Source organism: Rhineura floridana, chromosome 10, assembly GCF_030035675.1.
Source record: "Rhineura floridana isolate rRhiFlo1 chromosome 10, rRhiFlo1.hap2, whole genome shotgun sequence".
Taxonomy (NCBI): Eukaryota; Metazoa; Chordata; class Lepidosauria; order Squamata; family Rhineuridae; genus Rhineura; species Rhineura floridana.
In genome coordinates, this window is record NC_084489.1 from 21,481,078 (window position 1) to 21,508,018 (window position 26,941).

The window sequence follows — 26,941 nt, forward strand, 5'->3', positions numbered from 1 at the left end:
TTATTAGCTCTATCAAAGGCCAAACTAGACATGATGTTGGGAAATCTGTGCAGCCACATTGTGTGGTTATGTGATTGTGTTGAGGCTGCAGTGCTGGGGCCATTTTCCCCAATCTAAATCACCTCACATCTAACTGGCTACCATTTGCTCCAAAATGTCATGAGGTTTATCTTGGTAAAAACAGCGTATTTGTTTTTGTTTTTTTCATGATGATGCACCAAGAAAATGGCTATGTTTTATATATACTGGTATATACAAAATTTTAGGAAAAATGCCTTCAAAAGATAGGGAACAAACTGACCAGTTAGAGTATTACTATCCTGAACCATTTTCAAGTCAATTAGTGACCAACTACTGAATTCAGATGGTATCCTGCTATGCCAGCTGTTTATTCTGACATGGTTAACAAAGGCAATGTTAAATAGCTTAAATTTCTACTCTGGCAGAAAACATGTCATTTCATGTTTCATTTCATAAGCACAAAAGCTCCTTGAAGAGAAAATGTGTTTATTCATAAACCTCCTATTACAGTAAATGTAAAAATGCACCCTTTTATACATATTTATTTGGGGTACAGCCAAGGAATCAATTCTGTTTTAAAATCAGCCCAAGGTCATTCAGTTTTATATGTATCTGTGTATTTTTTTTTCATTTACATCCAAGAATACTTAGGAGCTTCTCTGCAATTTTGAAGCAGCTAATAATGAATAACAAATACACACTGGGTTGTATTCAGCTACCGTTTCTTAGAGTGGACCCACTGAAATTCATGGACCTAGGTTAATCATGGCCATTAATTATAATGGGTCTACTCTATATAAACCATAGGCTCTGCTACTAGAACCTGCCACATTCTTAGAAAAAGCTTTAAAGGGGAAATTAGAAATTTCATGGTGCTGGAGCCAAAAGGTTCCCCTTCCCTGACAGACTGAAACATGGAGGATAGGACTATCAACAACTGTTAGCCCCGATAGCCCGATAGCTAAATTTTCAGAGGCAGTTTCAAAATCTAAGCAATCAAAAGGAAGATGGGTGATGACTTTGTGTGTGTGTTTTTAAAGAGGCATCCACCTGAAGCCAGATGCTGGATGATTGACACTTGGTTTGATAGAGGCAGGGGTCCTCTCATGTCATTACTTAATAATTTCTTTGCTTTTATTCTCAACTCTTCCGTTATATCCTTCTTTCTCCCTACCAATGTCACTTACAAGAACGTTCTTCAGAAACTCTCAAGAACACACTCTCAGTCCCTCCCATCTATTAAATACAGTGCTGCCTCTTTAACTCTTATGTCTTTGGGGTGTGTGTGTAATGAATCATAGATTTAAAACATTTCATATTGAAAAACCAATCATGCAATTTAGGATTATTTGGAAGAGGCTGTATTTTTTTTAAAAAAGCAACCTGAACTGTCATTCTGGCTGTAACTACTCGGTAATGAGTGCTACTATATAATGATATATGTATATTCAGATTATAGTGCTCTGAAGCAAAGCAAAGAACCAAGATTTACCATGCCCATAAACAACCTTCCCTATCCCTTCACTTAATGGTGCTGTAAAGGCTGATACTATGAAGTGGCACCTTGGTCAGAATTCCCCATATTGATCCACATTTCTTCTCATGCATTCTGTTTTACGTTTTCCTGTTCAGGGGTGGGACAACGCATAACAACAGGAATGCCTCTTGCTTGTTTGGATTAAGAGACTGTGTGCACAGAAACCTCTGACCTGGAGGTGTGAGTAGAATGTAGCCTATGGTACAAAGGTAAGCCACATCCATTGCTCCATCTGCTTTTGCCTCTGGCCTGCCCTTGAGCTGAAACAGTTTCTCCACTTCTGCTATACGGCCTTGGCCAAAATAGTCTGAATTTTGCAAAAGAGAAGATACCACAATAGATAAACTACACAAATGTAGATATGCGTGTTTGATTTATATAATCAGAATGTACACATAAAACCCTACAGAATTAGATCCCATTCAGATATACACTGGGTGCTAGCTTTTACAAAGGTCAAGAGATATAAATTCAGTTAGAGGTTAGATATTGTATCTAAACTAAGGGACAAAAACTTATTGTCCTTGTGATTTTGCTTGAAACCCCCCGCCCACCATAATATCTGCAGCAGAATTTCCATTGAATTTCTGAAGAATTTGATAACATATATAACAAAAATAATTAATATAACAACAGGATGGCAGCTCCACAGAACCCAAAAGGCTGGTAAACATACACAATGAAGTGGTCAACTATTGTGCAACAAGGGTTCCCTCGGAAATTTAAGCCATCACTGCAAAATAACATTTTCATCTAGGCAACTCAGCAGATTTGGAAAAAACTACTTTTTGTTCTATTGAACTTTTAATTTTAAAGCGCAGTATGTTTTTGCTGGAATACATGGAAGGAATCTAGAAGGACTGCTTGCTGCACATAACCTATTAATTTCAGCATGGATTGCCCAGAATTTCTGTTCAAACTGCCAGTGAAATGAATGGAAGGTGTATGGGAAATAAATGTGGTGGTTCGTGTCTTACATTTGTAATGTAATAAATAGCTTAAGACAGTAAGATCAATTAGATGTGCAAGACACAAAAATATTTTTTTAATAGTTAATTAACACTTGAATACTTTTCTGCTGCCTACATATAGCAAATAGATTGTGGGTTTTTTCCTTTTTTATTACAGAAGCTCTTTTGGAAACTATTGAGCTAATCATTTTTTCTTAAATAGCAGGTATTAATAAACAAGTTACTATACTATACTGCTCCTAGTACAACTGTAAAAGAAAGGCCACGTTTGAGAAGCATGTAAATTGTAAGGAATGAACTCTTTGGGCCTGTATCTTATAGGAATGGAAAGAACTGGAATTTAAACTTTTTAACATTTTGTTTAAAACAGATATTTCTACTTTACAAGAATTGGCTACTACTTGTGTGTTAGTAGCTTTCCAGGTAATGCACAAGGTAACTATTCAAAAATAGGCATAAAATACAGAAATAGAACTATCACTTTTCTTTTTTCTCAGTTCTCTTATGGATTCCAAACATTAAACAATTTTTTTTAGAAAAACAGGAAACAAACTCCTTGGAAAGCATAAAATGCAATACATTGGAAAAAATAGATCCCATTTTCAAGATCCACTGCATCTTCTTTTTGTGGCAGTTTCTTAACATAGCAAATGATCTTCAGTTCTTAATCATCTGGTTCATATCTACAAGAAAAAGAAGTCAAAAACCAGATCAAAATATAATAATTTGATATAAACAAGTAAAATGTTAAGGTAAATGGAAATGGACTGCCTTCAAGTCGATTCTGACTTATGGCAACCCTATGAATAGGGTTTTCATGGGAAGCGGTATTCAGAGGTGGTTTACCATTGCCTTCCTCTGAGGCTGAGAGGCAGTGACTGGCCCAAGGTCACCCAGTGAGGTTCATGGCTGTGTGGGGATTCGAACCCTGGTCTCCCAGGTCATAGTCCAACACTCTAACCACTACACCACATTGGCTCTGATTATATAATGTCACACGACAGGGCCAATTGTTGAATTGATTCAGAATTCTGAAATGTTCAGATAATTTACCATCTTGGTACACAATCCTAGGATTTATAATCCAAGCATCTCAAAACCATAATAATCTGAAATCTCTATTTGAAGCATTCCATTCCAATGCTGCAGTGCAATTTCAATGAAGCAACACTGGAAAGACATTCACTCTAAATATCTAAAGGACTCTGCTTGGGTTACTTAGCTCTCTTTATAAAGATTTAAAGGAAAATGAGACGTGTACTGCAATAGCAGATGGCAGGGTGGGGAAGAGGCACTCACTTGACTTCTAAGTTGCCTGTGCTACTGGCAGAGTTGATCTGGTGCTCCTGCTGGTGCATTGCACCATGCTGCCCTTGCCTCTCCCAGTCTCCATTTCAGTATGCAACAGTGATGCAGGTGACCGGAGATCAGGTGAGCACTGCATTCCCACTCCACTGTCTGCTAGTGGTACACTGTTAGCAAATTGAAGAAGTGCCCTGTGTTACCACAGTATCTTATTAATAAAGGGAGCTGCTTTTTCCTTTCTGCTGCACTTCAGTAAGAATCATGTCTTGTAGTATGCATGTTTACCAGTTCTGTCAAAGTTACAGAAAGAACATCAGAAACTCAGACTGGGATCCAAAGATGTCTGCAACTAGTTCTGCATGTCCAAGGCAGCTTTTCACTTATGCTTCTGACACAACAGTCACCTGTGCTCTCTGGCAAACAGTTGTTGAAACTGTGGGGATTTTCAGATGTCATTTGTAATATGGCATGTGAGTCTACATTTCAAAGAAAAAAAGAATAAAGTATCTCTGAGACACAAAAGGTTCAGGTGCACCAGAAGCAGCTTTATTGGATCCCAGCTTGAGTTTTCATTTAATAAAAATATCAACCTCTTGAGGTTTCTCAAAAGCAAACATTACCATACAAAACACATGCTGAGAGGACAAATGAAAGAGCACCACTTACTTTGAAAGCTTCTTTCGTAGCTCCTTTATCTGTTCATTCTTCTTGGAGAGAATATCTTTCATATTGCGGTAGGCAGCTGTTTGTTGGAACTTCTTTTCCAATTCCTGTTCATTTGAAAATACCAATATATTTACTTAGTTATTTTAAAAACTGAAATAGAAACTGTATTAATCAATTCCTACTTAAAAACTGTTCAAAATATCAGCATTCAATTTCAAGTACAAGACAAGTAAATAAGTACATTAAATACTAGTGGTGTGCATTGCCTCTGGGGGTTCAACTCCTATTGTATCCATCCCAAATAGTAAATTGTGCTCTTGTGGGAAACTAACTGCAGATATAATTCTGAAATTTGGCAGGCTTTATCCCCTAAGAAGTGCCCATGCCAACAAATAGCATCCAATCATGGCAGAAAACCAAGAAGACATGGACCTTTTCTTTGTTTAGTTTTTTTTCAAACTTTAAAAGTACCCTGCATGAAAATCCCTGGATGTATCAGCTTACAATTGAGGGGGGGAGGGGCTCCTGTGCCTGTAAATTTCACCCACTTTGGCCAAAAGGGAAAAAAGTTTATAGTTGTTTTTAAGATCCCTTTAATTATAGTGAATAGGGAACACAGAGTTTCATTTTATACAGAGCGGTTCAGTACCCAAAAAACAGATCAAGTGGAGAGAGCAGAAAGTAACTCAGAATTTTAAAGATGCGCAGATACAGATACGAATCTTGAAGCCAGTGCACATCCCTACTATATATGATGCAACAATTTATGGAACAAGTATGTTGAATATTTCATCTTATATATGCCGTTAATTTACATATACTTTGATCTATTACTTAGAATTTGTGCCATATGTTTTGCAACTTTCTGCCAATTTGCTACAGTGAGACAGTGCTTCTGAGAAAAATTAGATTTGCAGTACAATCCTATACATGTCCACTCAGAAGTATGTTCCACTGAGCTTTATGGGCCTTTTTCCCAGGTAGGTAAATACAGAGCTGGCCCTAAATAGAGCTCTGGGCAAGGAGTGCCTTAGGCACCCCCTCCATGGTCAGCTTTGCAGTGGCCAAGAGGGTTTATGGGGACCAGTGCAGATGCGATGTTGTGGGCCCTGCTGCTGTCCCCTACAAGGACTCATGCAAGTGTGTGCAGAGCATATGTGAGAATTATTGCATGCATGGACTACATGTGAGAATTCTCACCTGCAGCTCCTCCTTGCCCTGGGATCAAGCAGAATGACAGATGTACTTTATTTTTTCTTACATGGGGATCAGGGATCAGGTTGTGCTTCTCCTGAGTACCTCCTCCAAATTCCCCACCCCTTCTGGCAGAGCTTCTTTCTTCCTGGGGCTTAGTCTCACAGGTCTTCTAGTTTTGGCCTGCTGCTGGCCTTCACTGCTCGCTCACTCAGGATTCCTCCCTTAAACCCTGGACATGTACCACTCCTACATCTTTCTTTGTGTTAACTTCCACAGAAAATTACATTCCAGTGGCACCCGGCCTGGAAATCTTAGGTGACAATCACTCACACATTATTTGAACTCTTTCCCCAATGGGCCTAGAGGTCTTTCTGTGACAAGAACAGGCCACCTACTCTGCCACAGAATCCTTCCTTAAAGCCTGTTCTTTCTCTCCTTACAACAAACTCTGTAATCAGGGCTAATTAGCCTGGGCCAATTATGAGCCTGCCTGACCAATCTTATCTCTATTGCTGCCCAGACATAAAGATTTTACCTTATCATGATTGATTTAGACTACATTACAGTTGGGCTGCAGGCCTAGCTAATCAGCAGCCCCCTCCCAGCCTCCCAAGGATGCATTTTATAGCCAGCTTAAGCCTCAAATTACCATCTCATCCATTTTTTATACACAACTATGTAAAATTACTTCATCATGGCTGGGGAAAGGGTCCATTATGTCAGAATTACATGTTGAGATTCAGTGTCATCTTCAACTTTAATACACTATTTCTTCTTTTCATGAAATACCAAGAATTCTAGGGTGCAATGTGGCAAGGTAAGGGCAAGGGCCAATGGTACACACAGGAACTGAGGCAGGGGGCCCTGTGCTTTGTGAAGGTCTGGGGAAAATTCCTCCTGTAGCTTCCACCCCACAGGCAGCCCTGTAGCTTTCCAGTGTTACCAAGTTGTATGGCTTGTGCAGGGTTGCAAAACATAGCAGTGCTACTCCCAGGCTTTTCCCCAGCAATGCCTATGAAAAAGGCCCAGAGTGAGCTACCTCTTATTTGAACATAAGAACATAAGAAGAGCCTGCTGGATCAGGCCAGTGGCCCATCTAGTCCAGCATCCTGTTCTCACAGTGGCCAACCAGGTGCCTGGGGGAAGCCCGCAAGCAGGACCCAAGTGCAAGAACACTCTCCCTCCTGAGGCTTCCGGCAACTGGTTTTCAGAAGCATGCTGCCTCTGACTAGGGTGGCAGAGCACAGCCATCACGGCTAGTAGCCATTGATAGCCCTGTCCTCCATGAATTTGTCTAATCTTCTTTTAAAGCCATCCAAGCTGGTGGCCATTACTGCATCTTGTGGGAGCAAATTCCATAGTTTAACTATGCGCTGAGTAAAGAAGTACTTCCTTTTGTCTGTCCTGAATCTTCCAACATTCAGCTTCTTTGACTGTCCACGAGTTCTTGTATTATGAAAGAGGGAGAAGAACTTCTCTCTATCCACTTTCTCAATGCCATGCATAATTTTATACGCTTCTACCATGTCTCCTCTCACCCGCCTTTTCTCTAAACTAAAAAGCCCCAAATGCTGCAACCATTCCTCGTAAGGGACTCGCTCCATTCCCTTGATCATTCTGGTTGCCCTCTTCTGAACCTTTTCCAACTCTAGAATATCCTTTTTGAGATGAGGCGACCAGAACTGTACACAGTATTCCAAATGCGGCCGCACCATAGATTTATACAACGGCATTATGATATCAGCTGTTTTATTTTCAATACCTTTTCTAATTATTGCTAGCATGGATTTGCCTTTTTCACAGCTGCCGCACACTGGGTTGACATTTTCATCATGCTGTCCACTACAACCCCAAGGTCTCTCTCCTGGTCGGTCACTGCCAGTTCAGACCCCATGAGCGTATATGTGAAATGAAGATTTTTTGCTCCAATATGCATAATTTTACACTTGTTTCTATTGAATTGCATTTGCCATTTTTCCGCCCATTCACTCAGTTGGGAGAGGTCTTTTTGAAGCTCTTCGCAATCCCTTTTTGTTTTAACAACCCTGAACAATTTAGTGTCGTCAGCAAACTGGGCCACTTCACTGCTCACTCCTAATTCTAGGTCATTAATGAACAAGTTGAAAAGTACAGGTCCCAATACCGATCCTTGAGGGACTCCACGGAGAACTGTCCGTTTATTCCTACTCTCTGCTTCTTAACCAATCGCTTATCCACAAGAGGACCTCTCCTCTTATTCCATGACTGCTAAGCTTCCTCAGAAATCTTTGGTGAGGTACTCTTTGCTGCTCTTCTGCTCCAGTCCTAAGATCCCAATGAAGTCTCTGCCATGTGGTATGGGTGGCTCTCAAAGGATGACTCTCATGGGGAGTCTCGTGGAGTTCTTGGCCTATATTTTTTATTATGTTCAGCACATACACAAAATGGCTCCTGCTGCACACTCTCCTTCCTGAACTTCAACACTCCTTCCTCAGCTATTACAGGTTTTATTTCTAATATTTTTGTTTTGTAGCAGTTCATATCTTTTGGTAAGCATTCTTTACTGTGGAATATCCAATATTTTTATCTTTAAAAATAATAAAGAAAAGTTATAAATAAAAAAGTTACCTAGCTGACCTCTTACAGCTTATGACTTTATTATATTATTTATATAGTGCTTGTAGTGTTTATTGTATTTGAAGTGCTAAGTGCTTGATAACATTGCCTTAGAGTAAAGCTGTGTTTAACTGATTTTCACCTAGCACAAATAACATCAAAGTGGGAATTGAGAAAGCAACATAATTTAAAGCTAATGGAAGGAAGATAATTTTTGTAGTTAGTACCTAAGCAACTACACCCTCCGTGGCGCAGAGAGGCAAGTGGCGGTAACGCAGCCAAAGCTCTGCTCACGGCCGGAGTTCGATTCCAACGAAAGGAGGAAGTCGAATCTCCGGTAAAAGGGGTCGAGGTCCACTCAGCCTTCCATCCATCCGTGGTCGGTAAAATGAGTACCTGGCATACGCTGGGGGGTAAAGAAAGGCCGGGGAAGGAACTGGCAATCCCACCCCATATACACGGTCTGCCAAGTAAATGTCGCAAGATGTCACCCTAAGAGTCGGAAACAACTTGCACTATAAGCGCGGGGACACCTTTACCTTTACCTAAACAACCTGTAGAGTCCCGAGGAAAAAAAAAGGTTACAGACACTTGCTTTTTGCCACCCTAGCTCACAGCAGATAGTACATTCAAAAGACAGCCACTAAACTCAGCTTGGCGCCTCCCTCAGCTCACCCAGGGCTGGCATTAGGGGTGGGTAAGTATAGAATTGAAGCTGAGCTTTCACTTCCTATTAATTATTTGTTTACTTCATGAGATAAGTCCAGAAAACTCAAAACTTCCATTACCATATGATATGGTAAGATAAAACAAAATGTTAATTAAACTTGTAAATTAAGGTTTATAAAAGAACAGGAATATTGCTGCTAATTAGTCTTTATTTTTAATTCTCTGTAAAAGGTCATGAAAAAGATACTCAAGATTTTCTTCAACAGTGTAGATTATGGGGTCTTCCAGATGGCAATTTAGTGTTCGCTTAGTGCTGCTCATGCTTGGAACTTTTTTGCAACATCCACATCATCAAAATGCTAGCCCTTCCTTTTTCTTTGTTAAGTAAAAATAGCCAGTCATGCATCTGTAGGTACTGCTGGCATGGAAGCTCCTTAGTGCATTTTTATTTGGTGGGTAGTTTGTCACACAAGTAGTTTCAATATGGTGGCCTATATTGCCACACCTCTACTTCAGTTTGCTCTTCACATGAGCAGATTTGTGAAAGATCTCTAATAATAAAAATAAAATGTTTGGGGCCACTTAAAGCTCTGTGTGAGGTCTGTGTGCGTATGCCGATATTCTGTAAATTAAGGTAATTCCTCTTTCCCAGCCTTCTACAACTGACATCCAGCTTCAGCATGAAGCATCCACAGATCATGTTGCTGATGGGGAAAGGGAGATCAAATTGATCCTGAGTCTCTTCTTGCTGTTTTTTCAAACTTCTCCAAGAGACTCTTCCTGCAGCATGGAGATATTGGAGAGATTTGGGGGGAAAAACCCAGTAAAAGTCGGCAAGTGTCACTGTTGAACAGGAAGCCTCTTGCCACCTCTTGCTGTTTTTTTAAAAAAATCTCTCTGATGCTACACGAGACTTGGACAGTTGGAGAAGGCTCAGAGAATTATCTTAATTTACAGAAAGATATTGCACAATTCTGTTAAATCTGAATTACACAAAAATATGTATTTTTAAAAAAGAACAAGCAAACTGCAGTTTAATCCTGCAAGCTTACTGGGGGAGGATAGATAAGGAATTAAGGGGAGAGACAAAATACACACACCTGGAATATTTTTGGCAAACTCCAACCATTGGTGCAGATGGCAAAGAGCAGAATAGCAATGAATATGGTGACTGAAAAAAACCAGGAGTGGGTGGACCCCTGTGTGCCACTTGCACACACAGAAATAACGGATCCAAACAACCCACTTGTGAGCAAATGCCCGTCTGGAGATAGCCTACATGTTCTACATTCTCCTTTACAAAGAGCTCATGCTCTTTATCAGTGCCTTATATTCCAGGAGTTAAAAAAGATAGCAATGACTACAGGTATGCTGTAAACTGCCCAGAGAGGTTCGGCTATGGGGCGGTATATAAATGTAATAAATAAATAAATAAAAACTAACCTTTTCAGCCATAGCTAACTGGTCCTGAACCTTAAGAAGATCATGCTTTGTTGTTACCAGATTCTCTTCCAATGATTTTTGGCTTGCAGTACTGTCTTGCAAAGTCTTTTCAAGCTGGCACTTCAGATCAGCCATGCTATTTTCTAATTCACTAATATCCTGAGTTGTGTTAAACTAAAAAATAAAATAAAATAATATAAACATGATTTTTAATGAAGAAATAAACACGTGGCCGTTGGTTACTTGAGAACAAATAACTGTCCTCTCTCAAAAACTGAAGTTTCCAAATATAAGAATATATACAATGCACTCATTTCTTCATTTAAATAATTTTTATCCTGTTGTTCAGTCAAAAAAGGCTTCCAAAATCCTACAAACAACTGATAAGACAGTACCTGCCCTTGGGCTTACAAAAGACATGATGCAAAAGACAAATGAAATGGAAGAGGAAAAAGAAAGCCTGTGACACTATTTCTTAGTTGCAGAGTTCTTGAAATGATAAAAACATTAGTGGAGACATTAATTCAGCCACACTTTATGCAGAACAAGAAGTGGATAATAAAAGAAGTAACTTTATGTCATTACCCAAACATCTAAGGCTGCAATCCAATACACACTTACCTGGGAGTAAGTCCCACTGAACCCAATGAAGCTTACTTCTGAATAGACATGTGCTGAATTGCAGCCTAAAAGTGTATTCTGAAGTATAATATAATCTTAATTCTGACAAGCAATGTTGAAAATACTGGTATCTTTCATTTGTACCATGTTGCCTTAGAACAAATATTCCCTCATCAGGAAGATGTATAAATGCACATTTAATATAATTAATCAAAATATTATCCAGCAACAGCTCTTCTGGAACACACAGTACCTGGATACTTGATTTGTGTACATGTGGAGTTCCCTATTTATTTTAATAAAATAGCTTCACATTTATTTATTTTATTATTTCATTTATATCCCATCCTTTCTCCCAGCAGGAGCCCAGGGCGACAAGCAGGAGCATGGTGAGGTTACAAGCTTTGCTTCCTTTTTTGATTTTCATTCAATATGTCTGATTGCTGAATGTAACCATGGGCATCATAGGAGAAGTGTACCACATTTTAAAAAACGATTAGTTGCCTTTGATTGGTAAGTCACTAACTCATGAACTGCTATTTGGCATTTATAATAGAGATAGAAACCACTCTGAGAAAAAAAATGAGCTAGAAACTCAGGTAGTCACTATTGTTACAGTTCAAAAAATGGACTCAACCATCATTACTAGAAATCATGAAACTATTATTGTATATGTTAGTATTGTAGGATTCATTTTATTTAGCATCAGGAGTAGGCAGTGGGGAGGGGCAGTGCCGTGCACCTGGCCACCTGGGATTGACGTCACTGTCATTCACTAGGAGGAGGAAGGGATAGGCAGTGGGGAGATTAGCACTGAAACTGCATTAGCAGAACTGCCTGATTGGCTCTGCTGGTCTACTTGCATAGTGCTGATTTCCATGCCACCTTGCCTCTCCCCACTTCTCCCTCAGTAAGTGGCAGCAATGCCAGGAGGCCAAATCTGTGGCAGCGCCCCATCCCATTTGTGATTTCTACATTCTATCCTTTTGGTAAAAAAAATATCCACCAACAATCAAAATGAGATCTCTGAGCTGCAACTACCTAGCAGTAAAGCCCTTCCAACTAAGCACACATAGAATTTGGCTGCTAAAATTGTAAAACCTGCATGTAAGGAAGCCTCACTGAAATGACTGGGAGTTACTTCTGAATAAGCATAGAAAGGATTATCTGGATTAAAAAAAGCATTTTAAGTTGACAACAGCAGATGCACCATATGTAAATAGTTTAAGTGTAAAATCTTGAGCAAAGCAGTAAAATGCTTAGAAATGAGAATTTAAATAATACCACAAACCATATTAGAAAGCAAAATAAAAAAGAAATACGAATTAAAACAATGGAAACAACTGTATGAAAGAAATCTGAAAGCTTACTCAAATTTAGGAGGCAATAGAAATGCTCATTTTGCAATGCCAATGTCATAAAAAGAGGAAATCTGTTTTATTGGTACTCGTTATTCCTCACATTTGGTTGTAAAACAATTTTACATAATATTGTACTTGGGTAAGTACAATTAAGAAGATTTTTGAAGGTACTAAAATAATCTACACAGAGTAATTCTATCAAAACAGCAGTATTTAACAGAAATGGTTTGAAAACCTTTTGATCTCCCTGGGCAATTTGTAGATCTCGTAGAGCCTTCTCTAACTTTGATTTTTCATCCAGTGCACTTGTAGCCTAAAAAAATTGAAAATAGCATTTAGAAAATATTTTTTAAAAACTAATAGAATTACTGCTCTTTTGGTACACATATACCAACATCTCAAGCAAACTTACCTGCACTTCTATGGTCTTTAATCTAGTCTTCAATTTTTCATTTTCTTCTTGGATTCTTGCAATTTCCTGTGGGCAAATAAAAAGTTCAACTTGATCTTGACCAAATTCCCTCTATCAGTAAATTAATCACACAGATGTGTTTTTCAGACTAACACAAAATTATCCCTGAATGGAGTTAAGGCAGTGACTAAGCTCTGACATACTTGGTCCCTGGCTTATTTGAAAAAACCTAAGATGTGCAGAAAATTAATCCAGGGTCCAAACTGGGACCCATTTGATTGATATTTGCTGCTTCCTCATAGGACTGCTGAGGCATCACAGAATAAGGAATAATGAAAGTAACTGAAGGATGAAACCAACAGATGGAATAGTAGTAGTAGTATAGTATAGTTTATTTATATACCACCTTAATCAAAGGATGGTGTTGATAGAGAATGTACCATTGGTCTCACCTGAAAGGTGATTTTCATAGGAGTGGGCCATCACTGCGGGGTATTAGCTCCACCTATCGTGCGAAGGCAAGAATGTTTTTGAAGTCAAGACTAGGGGCGTCAGGCCCCTCCCACTCTCCAGTTCATTCGTAGCGAGTCTAAAAAGAGATATCTAAAAATACAAGAACAAGGCCAACAGGCCTGCCAGCAGGAAAATAACACAATAGTCACATGCATAATAACATGACTCTAACATAACGATATAACAGAACTAGAAGTCTTGACTTCATTCTTAAATTTAAATATAATAGCGTAGCAGTAATATAAAACACATTAGAAAATATCTAGTCATCCTCCAACTGGGAGGGACGTGATGGCCCACTCCTATGAAAATCACCTTTCAGGTGAGACCAATGGTACATTTTCCATAGGAGGTGGGCCATCACTGCGGGATGTACCAAAGCAGCCCATACAGGGAGGGACCACCCACATGTTAATCCTCATTAAGAACCTGTTGCAACACTCGTCTGCCAAAGGAAGCATCGGCAGAGGCATAACGATCAATTTTATAATGCCTTATAAACGAGTGTGGGGAAGACCAGACTGCCGCCCTACAAATATCGGCAACAGGAGCATTAGTGGCAAAAGCAGCCGAAGTGGCAGCTGACCTGGTAGAATGAGCCGTTATACTAGCTGGAACTGACAGCTTCAGAGACTCATATGCTAAAGTAATACATGCCCTTAACCAACAGGATAAGGTAGAATTGGATACTTTATGCCCCATAGACCTTGGATGAAAGGATACAAACAGAGACTCCGTTCGTCGAATCTCTTGGGTCCTAGACAGGTAGGTCTTGAGAGCCCTCCGAACATCCAACGAATGCCAAGCCTTCTCGAGAGGATGGGTAGGATTTGGGCAAAATGACGGCAAAACAATGTCCTGGTTGCAATGGAAAACTGAGTCAACCTTGGGACGGAAGGAAGGATCAGTCTTCAGCACAACAGAGTCCTTATGGAAGACACAGAGGTGTCGAGCAGAAGACAACGCGCCCCACTCTGAAACGCGTCTGGCAGATGTGATTGCGATCAGGAACAAGACCTTGAAGGACAGCATACGTAGGGGCACGGTCCTGATGGGTTCAAACTGAGGACGTTGCAAGGCCTGCAGAACTTTCGGCAAACTCCATGAGGGAAACCGATGGACAACAGCCGGAGAGCGGAGGGCGACTCCCCGCAAAAAACATTTGATGAACGGGTGTGAGGAAATATGAACTCCAGGAGAGGACACTGAGAGAATGGACGACAGAGTGGACGCATGTCAACGTAGAGTGTTGGGTCGAAGTCCCATCATAAATCCGCTATGGAGATATTGCAGCGCCTGATGCATAGTGGGCTGAGATGGATCGTGGTGGTGTGACTGGCACCACTTGGAGAAAGCCACCCAAGTATGTTGGTAAATACGAGTGGTAGATGGTCTTCTCGAGGCCAAAATAATATCAATCACAGCGTCAGACAGTCCAACTGACCTCAAATGTCCCCGTTCAAACACCACACTGTTAGATTGAGCCAAGTAGGGTCCTGGTGCCATACTGGACCCTGGGATAGAAGGTCTGGCCTGACTGGAAGTGTCCAAGGATCCATCATTGACATTGCCAGAAGATCTGAGAACCATGGTCGGCGTGGCCAAAATGGTGCTATCAGAACCAGCTGTGCCCTCTCGGTTCGCGCCTTCCTCAAGGTTTTGGCTAACAATGGTATGGGAGGAAAGGCGTACAAGAGGCCATCTGGCCATGGTGTTGTCAGAGCATCCACTGCTTCCGCTGTTGAGTCCAGGTATCGGGCAAAGTACCTGGGAAGCTGGCAATTGCGACTGGAAGCGAACAGGTCGACTGAGAGGACGCCGAACCGACACTGGAGACGATGGAAAGTGGCTGGATGAAGTTTCCATTCTCCCGGAAAGACCTGTTGTCTGCTGAGCCAGTCTGCGGTCACATTCCAAATCCCTCTGAGATGTTGTGCTTTCAGGGATTGTAGATGTTGCTCTGCCCAGACAAAGATGAGGGAGGCTAAGTCTTGCAGAGGATGAGACCTGGTGCCCCCCTGTCTGTTCAAATGTGATTTTACACACGTGTTGTCTGTTCGAATGAGCACATGGTCCAAAGGGAACAGAGACTGAAAATGACGTAGAGCTAAATGGACAGCCTTCAGCTCCAGCCAGTTGATGCTTTGAGTTTGCTCTGCGGTGGACCAAACCCCCTGGACGTACTGGGAGTTGCAGTGGGCGCCCCAGCCGATGAGGCTGGCATCTGTGGTTACAACAGTCCTGCGGGGTTCTTTGAACGACGTGCCCTTGGAGAGATGTGAGATGTTGAACCTTGGTCCACCAGTGGAAGGAGAGGCGGAGTGCGGGGCTCAGATGAACTTTGTGATGGTTGGAGTTGGCAATGTCCTGTTGAAAGGGCAGCAGAGTCCATTGGAGATGCCGAGTGTGGGCTCGAGCCCATGGCACAATGTGGATTGTAGAGATGAACATTCCGAGCGCCCTGGCGAGAAGCATGACGTCTGCGGATGTTTGTTGCATCAGGGACCTTGCGATGCTCGTGATGGCAGTAATGCAATCTGGAGCCAAGAATACCATTGCCTGGAGGGTGTCCAACATTGCCCCTAGATGTAGTAGGCGTTGGGTTGGTTGAAGGTGGCTTTTGTCGAAGTTGACAAGCCAACCGTAGGCCTGCAAAACATTGAGGGTGATCGTTAAATGATGATGCGCCAGCTCCTCAGACTTGGCCCGTATTAGCAGATCATCCAGATATGGGTAGAGGTGAACCCCCTGGGTACGGAGATAAGCCACTAGGATGAGTAGCACTTTGGTAAACACTCTTGGAGCAGAGGAGAGGCCGAATGGCATCGCTCTATATTGAAAGTGCTGGTGGCCAAAAGCAAACCGAAGAAACTTTCTGTGGGCTATGCAAATGGGCACATGGAGATACACTTCCTTAAGGTCAATAGAAACCAGGAAGTCTCCTTCATGTAAACTCTCTGTAATGGAGTGGAGTGATTCCATTTTGAACCTGCGATATGTTACAAAGCGGTTGACAAACTTGAGGTCCAATACCGCCCTCCATGACAAATCTTGTTTAGGCACAGCAAATAGGAGGGAGTACACCCCTTCCGACCTCTCAGTTGTGGGAACTGGCTCTATTGCCGCTATGTCCAGGAGGTGGTGTATAGCTGTCTGCATGATGCTGTGCCTGGCAGGTGCCCTTGGGCAAGGGGACAGATGGAATCTGTCTGATGGGATTGCCCAAAACTCTATAGCATAGCCATAACTGAAAAGGTCCCTGATCCAGGAGACCGTAGTGAGGCGCAACCAACGGTCTCCAAAATGAAGTAATCTGCCACCTATGGGAAGTGTGTTAATACTGCTTGCGTTGGCGAGGACCTCCCCATATGAGGACGATGAGTTGCCCCTGCGCCCTTGGTACTGACCTCTGCCCTGGAAGCGTCGGCTCCAGGAGCCCCTGAATGAATTGGGGTCGTACGATCTGAAGTCGCGGCCTCGTCCTCCTGGCTGCGTTCCTCGAAAGGGCTGGTTAGAACGGAAGGGAGGAAATCCCCTGAAAGGCCTGTGGTCAATGTTCTTGACAGTGGCCAGAACCGGTTTGTGGGCGTCTTTGGGATCAACCAGCACTGCTTTAGAGCTTCATCGCCGAAGAGTAAAGATCCGGAGTAAGGAGCCCTGGACAGGTTCATTCTGGCCGCTGAATCAGCCTGCCAATGGCGAAGCCAGAGGGTCCGTCGAGCGACTATCTGAGCCGTCATGGCTCGTGCCCCCAATTGAGTGGCATCCAATGTGGCATCGGCTACAAAAGCTGCTGTCTTACGTAACTTTATCAGTGACCTTCTGAGAGCAACAGGATCAGGGTTAGTGTCCTCTAGAAGATCATCCAGCCACATCATAGCTGCTCTAGAGAAAATGGAGGCCGAAGCCGAGGCACGCATGGATAGGGCAGTGGCCTCGTGGTTTTGCGGAGGGCGAAGTCCATACGTCGCTCTGTAGTATCCTTTAGTTGGGATTCCTCTTCCCTGGGCAAAAGAGAACGTGAAACGAGATGAGCGATTGGTTCATCTATGCCAGGGACGTCTAACTTGGTGGCAAAGTCCGGAGCCAGGGCATAAAACCTGTCAGCCAAGTTCATGAAGCGGCGAGATTGGAATGGGTGAGCCCATTCTTCAGAGGCCAATTTGGCAATTGTATCCGGCACCGGGATGTAGTGTTCAGTAGGTGCAGGAGATTTGAGGACCTTGGCCCCTTTTATAGTTGGGGTGGAAGAAGTTGAAGGCGCAGTCTGGAGACCAAGGGTATTAACTATTCTGCGTGCCAGGGGCTGATAGTCTAAGGCATTAAACAAGCGATACGATGTATCTTCCTCATGATCTGAACAGTCGCTCCAGTCGTCATCTCCTTCAACGTGATCAGTGAAGGTTGACTCCTCCGCATACGAGGCTTCGTCCATACATCTGCCTCTGGCAACATCAAAGGGATTTGGGGAACAGGAAGGGTGAGCCTCATGACACGCACGTTGATCCATGTTGAGTTGAGGTAAGGCAGTGACTTGTGGTGGTGACTGCATTTGGGTGAACAATGTCAGCATGGCTTGAAGATGGGATAGGAAATCAAGGGACAGCTGTGGCCCAGTTGTGGCAGATGTTTGTGCCTGAGTGGCTATTGGAGCAGATGTTTGGGGCGGTAAAGCGGAGGGAGGCTGGTTAGGCGAAGGCCGAATGGGAAAGCCGGCAAAATCTTCCTCGTCAGAGGAAGCAACAGGGGAATGAAATATATCGCTCATGTGTTCCTGAGTTGCTGCGGTTGGCACAGAGGCATAGCGCGGCCGCTTTGGTTTGCTATGTCTGGAAAGGTGTTTTGTCTTAGCCAGTACTTTAAGGTGCTTAGTTTTAGTCGCCTTAGAATGTTGCGGCTTGGCTCTTTGTGACATGCCTGGCTGATCTGGCATCATATTGGCTGATTGCGACATGCCTGGCTGTTCTGCCACCTTATATTAACTTGGGTGCAGTACACGGCCACAGAGGGGCAGGATGTAAAGACCCGAACTGGCACAGTGTACGACCACAGATGGGGTAGGATACACTGGCAGATGGCTAAGTGCACGGCCACAGAGGGGGCAGGATGCACTGTGGTATCAGCGTTAGTATAATATGGGCTGTAAAATATAGGCTGTATTTTAGGTTTGGTACACGGCCACAGAGGGGGCAGGATGTACAAAATATAATTCAGATTAGTGCTGTAGGCTGGATTTGGGCGTGTTACATGGCCACAGAGGGGGCAGGATGTACAGAATATAATTCGGATTTAGTATAAGACAGCCACTGAAATTAAATCTCCAGCCTAGATTTAGTACAAGGGAGCCACTGATTTTAAATCTCCAGCCTTAATATAGGACAAGGGAGCCACTGAAGATAAATCTCCAGCCTGATAATACAGTCACAGTAGAGTTGTGTGAGTCAGCCACTGAAATTAAAGCTCCAGCCTTGCTGATACAGTCGCAGTAGATTTGTATGAGTCAGCCACAGTAGATTTGTATGAGTCAGCCACTGAATTAAAGCTCCTGTGTGTAAGTAAGCCCTGTGTAAGTCTGTCTACTGCTCACATACAACACACATACAGATAGCTTGCAGGGAAGGTATCCGTTGGTTAGTAAAGGGGTAACAAAAAAGGCAGGAATTTTGAATCTAACCAAAATGGCGCCCGGAAAAGAGAGCGGGAAAACAACGATCCAAAAATGGCGGAGGGAGAAAAAGCAATGGCGGCCGCCTGGTAACGAACTGGGGGAAGGGCTGCCCAGCAGATTCTCGCAGGAGGATCCGCAGGGCTGAAAGCTGCACTAGCGGCTCTAAAAAACCCCAAGAAGGGGACTGCCGAGAGAAGCCTGTGTCGGAAGAAGGCGCAGGAGGCAAGCCACAGTCGCCGCCGAGTACAGAGCTCCCCGAGAGCCGGAGCAACAGGCTCCGATGAGGCAGTACTCCGGCAGGCTAAAGTTGGGTGACGGGGAAAAAAGGCAGGGAGCCGCAGCCGCAAGCTCCCGCCTGGGAGAGAACCGCAGCCGCGGTCTCTCCAAGAGCTCCTCAGAGTGCTGCTTGAGGCAGCGCGGCACAGAAAAAAATAGATCCGCGAGCACCCGATGGAGAGCCAGGGGGAAAAAGCTCAAAAGCGGCGAAAAACGAAGAGAACCGCAGCCGCGGTCTCTGAGGAAACCCCCAGACAAGTAAGTAAAATAAATCGAGATGAAAAGCTCAAAAAATTGACGAAAAAACGAAGAGAACCGCAGTCGCGGTCTCTGTGGGGAGCCTCAAATTAAATGGAAAGTTAAACACAAAACAGAGAAAGGAAGGACTAGAGACAAATAACAAACAAATACGAGAGACTTAGCTAAATGCTACGTTATAAATCCAATCTTGTTCGTACGAAGGCAAGAATGAACTGGAGAGTGGGAGGGGCCTGACGCCCCTAGTCTTGACTTCAAAAACATTCTTGCCTTCGCACGATAGGTGGAGCTAATACCCCGCAGTGATGGCCCACCTCCTATGGAAAATTGGTCCATCTAAACTTGGTACAAAAACACATGAATCTGGACTACTCTATGTGTGTTCTCCAGTTCTGTTTCCATTGTCGAAAATGTAGCTTCACGTTCTTCCTCAACATCAGTTTCATCTTTAAAAGTCTTTTCCTGTCCCCTCTCCCATATTTCTTCTTACATGTACCATTTAACTCCACCTGCACACAGACGTCCTGTAAAATTTTATATTATTTATTATTAAATTTATATCCCATACTTTCTCCCAAAAAGAGCCCAGGGTGGCAAACAAGTGATAAAACACTAAAAACATCTTTTAAAAAATCTTTAAAAACATCTTTAAAACAATTCCAATACAAATGCAGACTGGGATAAAGCATCTATTTAAAAGGCTTGTCGAAAGAGGAGGGTCTTCAAAAAGCATCAAAAAGACAACAGAGATGGTGCTAAGAAGAGACAATGCATTCTGGATTACAATACCTTCTAAAGAGGGTATGAAATAATATGAAAGAGCTCAGTTGAACCAACAATGATGAACCACCATAAATATAACAAGAACAAAGTCTTACCTTGTTCAACAGTTCTGATGCCCCTTCATGCAGTGGAGTAAGTTTAGGCTTCACCAGTTCTGGAGTAGGCTAGAGTAGCAACAGAAATATTACAAATAAAAAGTATACATTTTCTTTTTAACACTTAATATAACAGCAATTATTGCTCCAGCCTTCCCATGATCTGGCAGAAAGAGTATTCATTTCTAAATATTATACAGAGCAGCATTTCCATAATTTGTGGTTGTCACTGAGCCCTCCATCATTTCCTCTCTACATGTTAAGAGTAATGAGAGAAGATGGGGTGTCTGGAACAGGGATCCAAAAAGGGATACCCCATACTCCAAAGCAATTATCCCAACGGTCTCGGTTGGACAGAAGGAAGTTTGCTAGCATACATCTTCATTCTCCTCTTCAGATTCCTTCCCAGTTCAGAGAGAAACCTTGGGGACACTCTTCCTCACGCCATTTTTTGAAGCTTCCTTTAACAGCTGTGTCCATGCTACGCATACCTCCTCACTCCCTCATGCCCTATCTTGTAGGTGATTATGCTTTATCCATTTCCTCTATGAACAGAATCACCCTCACTGCCCCATTTTTTCTGCAGTGCTACAACCTTGGGCTGCCATTGCCTCAACCAGTCTTCCAGTCATGAAAAGAATCCCCTGCTCTCCATCCCATCCACAACTGGGCTGCCACTGCTTTCTCCCTAGCTCCCTGGGTAACTGGGTTAGTCTGTTCACTCTCTCCATCCTGAAGAGCTGACTGATGTTACCTCCATAGGACATTGAGCTTTGGAACATACAAAAGCAGTATTAATCTCTCTCACAGCTGATACCTGCTCCAAGAACAGCGCAACTTGAGAAAATCTCCCTTTCCTAACTCAGGGAAGAGGACTCACATGGGTCAGTCTGCGGGGGCACTCACTAGATTTGTGGGCAAATAAATTTGTAGAGTTATATACAGACAAATAAATATATTTTTAAACTAATGAAATCTCACTATGATAAAATATGAGAATCTCTGATCTAAGCAATAACTTCACTTATTGGTACTTTCCCCTTACACACAGAGCCATAAAAGGCTCACACCCTTATTTTGCAATAAATTTGGCACAATAAATTTCATAATTTTAGAAACAGACACACACCTTCTTATTTGAAGTTGTAAATTCTGACTTTTCAAACTCTGCAACTTGCTCTAGTAAGTCTCTTGAAAAATACCAGAAAAATAATTTAGTCAAGTAATTCTATTGAACACCAAGCTATAATTTACATTCGATACAATATAAAATGGAAGAATTAGCCCCCTAGTTTTACATGGACAAATTGTGCCAAGACAGAATTTTTCATGAACAAATATCTATAATGAAGACAAAACCAACCACCTTTTAGATGAAAAATTCTAAGACTTGGGCAACAATCCTATACACACTTACCTGGGAGTAAGCCCCATTAAACCCAGTGGAGCTTACTTCTGGGTAGACATGTATTGGATTGCAAACACACTAGGGGCTAACTTCCATTTAATTCACTGAGTACGTCTGAATAAACAAGACTGTGCTTTAACTTGCCATTTATGAAACTATTGTGGTGGAGTTATTACATGAGTAAGAAATACTTTATTAGTAAGGATACATTTTAAGTTGATACAAAATTATCTTTATAGTATTTTACCTATTTTCCAGCTCCGATATGTCAGTCTGTAGTTTAAGATACCAATTCTCTGCTTGGGAAAAAATCTGGCGCAGAAGTAGTACATTGGTGTGTGCTGTATTAATAAGTTCTGATTCCACTTCGCTGTGTACCACAGTTTGTAAGCCATCCAATATATCTGTCACTTCATCAATAGTGAATGTGTCTTCCACCAGCCTTAGTAGAAACAGGATTTTTTAAAATAACCATGCCAGCAACCAAAAATATCAAAGAAATAAAAGATCTTAAAAAAGAAACACAACAATTTATTTTTATAGAAAGGTGACTGGCAATCAACACGCTTATTAAAATTGATTCTTTAAATAAAGCTTCTTAAATACATAGACAGAGATCATGCATGTGAGAAAAGTACATTGTAAATATGGTCAATAGCAGTAATTTTTTGTTTCTGGTGGTAGCTCTTCATGTCTCATGGGTTGCTATTCCAGAGGACCTTCCAAACCTCAGAGGGTAGCATATCAGGAGATGATGGGGCTGCTGCCAGGATGAGGAAAGTGAAAAGCACTCATGTATGTACAAAAATTAGTGAATAGTGCTCTGAATCCCAGCAAGTGTTAGCAAATATATGTTACAATTTTTGTATGTAAAAGTGTTACTATTTAATAACTGATACTCCAACTGACCACTTACACTGACACATCTGCAGCCTATGCTGAAACAAATGTTGCTGCATTGGTTATTGGTACAGCTTCGTATTTCCTATTAAATGGCAGCAGGAAACAAGATATCAGATTCTTATATTTATTTATATTATTTGTTTATACCTCATTTTCCAGCCAAGGTTCCCTTCCAATATGGCTTACAACAATTACATTTCAACACAAATGTTTTAAAGATGCATGTGTTTGGCAGACAGTAACAACAGTTCAGGTTCAAGGCTTTTCCTTCCACAGGGAGTGGACAGAAGGGGCTACAGGCAGAGTCAAGGGGAGTCTGGTGGTAAAGGTCCAATCCTGGAAGCAGTTCTGAAGGTGGAATTAGGGTCTGCTGGTGTTAAAGATGCAAACCCGCAGATGAAGTGTACTGACAAATGTTCTGAAGACTGGAACTCAGTTACTTTTTAAAAAGACAGGTGTTTGGGGTTTAAATGTGGAAGCTCCATATAGTAACCTGGGAATATTACCTCATCACAAATGTGTAGGATGAGACTGTGGTCACTGAGTGATGACAGAGCGCACTCTGTACTTGATCAGAAGAATTTTCTATTATTTTATGTACTGAGTATGCATATTCTGGCACTGAAATGAGGCTGCAAATTTGAGCACTGATTCAATTTAAGCCACTATGGGGACCACCAACAAATTTGCCTTTGGTTTAACAATAAAGGGCTCAAATATTAATGAAATAATTATAAATAAAAATTAATTATTTTACTGATCAATTCCATTTCTAGATCACCCTCTCAAAAGAGCCTCGACTGATATACAATAAAATATAAAAATACAAAGTATATATTATAAATAAGACATAACAATAGCCGACGTAGTTTAAACTCAGAACCATTAAAGCAAATTGATATGTGTATATCTATCTGCCATATGTAATATAAAAAGAGAATTTTCATCACATACCTTAGCCATGGACTGAGCCTGACTTTCTCCTGTCTTCCAAATTTGAGTGAGACATATATACAAGTGAATCAATCACTGGTGTGCTCATATACTGCATGCACATTTTTTAAAGTGTAAAACTGTTTTGAATATTTCTCAGTGACAGCTTGAGTCTCCAGCCAATCAGTGCTGTTTGCAAGTCTGTTGCAAACTTGCTGAATACAGTTTTTTTCAGAACTTGACCCTGGAGATGAAAGGTTAAGTTTGGACTGAACAAGAGCCAGGCCAGACATCCTGTCCCCTCATATTCACAGAGTAATTTGTGCTCTGCAAAGGAGGGGATTTTTTAGGGTGGATCAGTACAAATTCCAAGCTTTTTCAGGGTGTGGGCTTACCATTAAAAAGTGAGACAGCTGAGGATTTTTTCTCTTTTTACAAAAACAAAAGCATAACAGCAAAAAAGCTGCCACCATGTGGTGGTGGAGCTGCCCTTAACAGGCCAATGCATTCCTTTCTCATTGGGACTGAATGGCTGAATAGGAATGACTCCACAAAGCCATTCTGTTTCCAGTTAGAAAGGAATGCCACTTAGTGCTAAAGGCAGCTATGCCGTCAGTTAAAGAGGCAACAACTTTTTTTTTTTTACGGAGACCCTCACAACTGCCTCATCTTTAATAAGCCACCCATTGAAAAATCCAAAAATATACCCATCTTGAAAGATTGTTTTCAAACTTTGAGGACCATTTTTGCTCTATCCCTCAATAACCAACAAAAACGTCTGGCTGAATATTTGGCCCAGCACTAGACTGAACACAACGAGGGTGCTTTCAAGTCATGCTCGTTGTTCCAAAATGTCTTCATCCTGCTTTTTACAAAAGTAGAGCACGCAAATATGACCACCTGACAGTTAGAATATGTCATTTCCCATACGATGTTGAAGAACGACTGCTAATATTGGTCTTGTTTGAGTTTGCAATCGTATAATTTCATCCATAGCGTACCTGCTGTCCTTCAGGTCCTGAAAACAAGAGTCTACCGTCTTGAGACGCAGGCCACGCTTGGAGCGAGCAAATCGCATGTAGTTGATAACCTCATTCTGGTGGTGATCATTCAGACCCAGCTCCGCCTGTGAAGAGGGTAAAAACAATAACATTCATATCAATGAAGTATCTAAGACTAAGAATTTTGGTTTTTACTGTTGTACTTTAAACTGTGCTGACCCACCGTGGGACCGTAGGGTGAAAGTTGGGTAATAAATCAACTTAATAGTGTCCTACACAAACACATTTTTAAAAATCAATTTAAATCCAGTCTTAGGATTGTGCTGTAAAGATTTATTGGTTAAAAACTGGAGCCAGAGCTATTCTATAAGTAGCAGCAGATGGTACCATATATTTTGGAGGAAAAGATAAGATATAAACTAGAAAGAAAACAAGCAAGTAAAACTCACAATAATACGTGATGCAGTCTTGGTTATTCACTCCCAGACTCTCACACGGAATATGTGACAATTCATAAAGCTGCAATCATGTGCCCCTCTACCTGAAAGCAAGCCCCTCTGTAGGACTTACTCTCCTTTAAAGTTGCACAGGGCAGATTCCTCCTCCCCATCCCCGATCTGCATGATAAATTAACAGCGGCATTACGAGATTTGGCAACGAGCTAGTAGGATAAAAAGGTACAGGGAAGGCTCCCCAGGACCAAAATTATGTTACAATTCCGCCCAGACCAACGGACTCAGTCGATACTTGAGAGGCATCGTCCTGCATGAAAGGGGGCGGGGCAAGGAGGGGGAGACGGTTGAAGTATCGAGCCGGTGCGTGTTGTTGCGCCGTGAATCACGGAGATCTCAGACCTTCCGTCATGAGGAGTTCTTAATTTTTAAACCCATTGCCAAGGAGGAAAGAGCGCTCAAAAGCCTAGGCTGGTTAGGCCTCTTTCAGGCGGGAAAGGCGCCACCACTTCGGCAGACGACACCAGATTTTCTACCCTTTCCTGGGAATTTGTTGCAATAGTTATTACGAGCAAACAGACGCGGGGCTCAAAAGGGATCGAAGTGAGGTAAGGCGTCGGTTGCTCACCATGCCGAACCGCTCGGTGGTCCTCAGCGAGAGAGAGATGGTTTACAGCTCGACAGTTGCCACGGAGACGAAACAGAAGCCTCGCGAGCGCCTGCTTTAAAAATATCGTTGGCGGAGAGAGAGCCTTCGCGAGACCGGAAGTGAGGTGTTTTCAGTCGCGTGGCGAAGCCTCTGCAAACCGTCGTTTGGTTTGACTGTTGCACGGGACCGAGTGAAGATTTGAGAAGGCAGCACAGAATGCTGAACATTCGAATGACAATTCTAATATCTGGGCATTGGACTTCGTGGTTACTTTTGAAGCGCTGTCTTTCTCTTCCATAGGAAACAAGTGGAATAATTCAGGGCTGTAGCGTAGGCTGCCACTGGGCAGCAGCATGCCCCCCCCCAAATCGATAACATAGAGTGTGTGCTCTTTCTAACTCAGGATTTATTTCGTGTAAGCGCACCATTTTTTTTTTTAAAGGTCTTAAATATTTTTTTAAAAATACCTTTGCCATTACTTGTGCAATACAGCCTATTTTAGGAGATTGGTTTTTAGGCATCAGGACCGGGGTAAGTCAGTATGTGATAGGGTTGCTTTCCTAAACTCTGTTACAGCCACTGGCCTGCTTCCTCGTGTTGAAATTTCTTCTGCGATGAACTAAACGGACGGAGCGAGCTCAGCAGAAGGGATTTCCAGTCTTGCAGACATAGCAGCCCTACCATTGAGGCAGTCGTCTCAGATGGCAGATCCTGGAGGTGGGGCAGTAGCCTCAATCCCACAGCCCTTCCTGTCTGGTGGAAGATACAGCTGTGTGTGCACCCCGTAAGCTAGTTTGCTGTTCTCAAAAGTGGCAGACGGCACTGTTTCGTTGCTGGTGCTGGGAGTAAGATTCAACTACTTCTGTGTGTATGTGTGGGGAGCATTTTTTCCTTTGCCTTCAAGTTCAAGAATTAAATTACATCAGGGTAAATAAAAAACTTTGAAAAACAAACATACTCTCACTTAGGGGCAAATTATGTTGTCCTATTTATACTGTCACAATGCACAAAGCAGGGAGAAAACAAGGGTGGGATCTATTGCAGTTTTCAAAGTCCCGTAGATAAATTAACACACATAATAGCAATATACAACCGTAGTAAATAAAATAGGCTAAATTTGATCCATGTTTGATTCTTCAACTTGATAACCCAATTTTAAAATATATTCTTAGGAGAAAACCAGATACACTAGCATTGCAAATTT

General features: G+C 42.1%; 1 protein-coding gene across 2 annotated transcripts; it reads right to left on the reverse strand.

Annotated features, from left to right (window-relative positions):
- Positions 1 to 1,966: 1,966 nt before the first annotated feature.
- LZTFL1 (leucine zipper transcription factor like 1) lies at positions 1,967 to 25,825 on the reverse strand. Of its 2 annotated transcripts, none has more exons than XM_061587218.1 (10): positions 25,086 to 25,373; positions 24,637 to 24,761; positions 22,047 to 22,241; positions 21,521 to 21,581; positions 20,392 to 20,460; positions 12,799 to 12,864; positions 12,622 to 12,699; positions 10,405 to 10,578; positions 4,501 to 4,604; positions 1,967 to 3,212 (listed from the first exon to the last, which is right to left on the reverse strand). In XM_061587218.1, exons 2-10 carry the CDS (start codon positions 24,711 to 24,713, stop codon positions 3,194 to 3,196), a joined length of 843 nt encoding a protein of 280 aa, XP_061443202.1. In that variant the 5' UTR covers positions 24,714 to 24,761; positions 25,086 to 25,373; the 3' UTR covers positions 1,967 to 3,193. The 2 variants fall into 2 exon arrangements, with proteins under 2 accessions (XP_061443202.1, XP_061443201.1); XM_061587217.1 differs by lacking the exon at positions 25,086 to 25,373 and adding an exon at positions 25,717 to 25,825 and having other exon boundaries at positions 1,968 to 3,212.
- Positions 25,826 to 26,941: the final 1,116 nt, after the last annotated feature.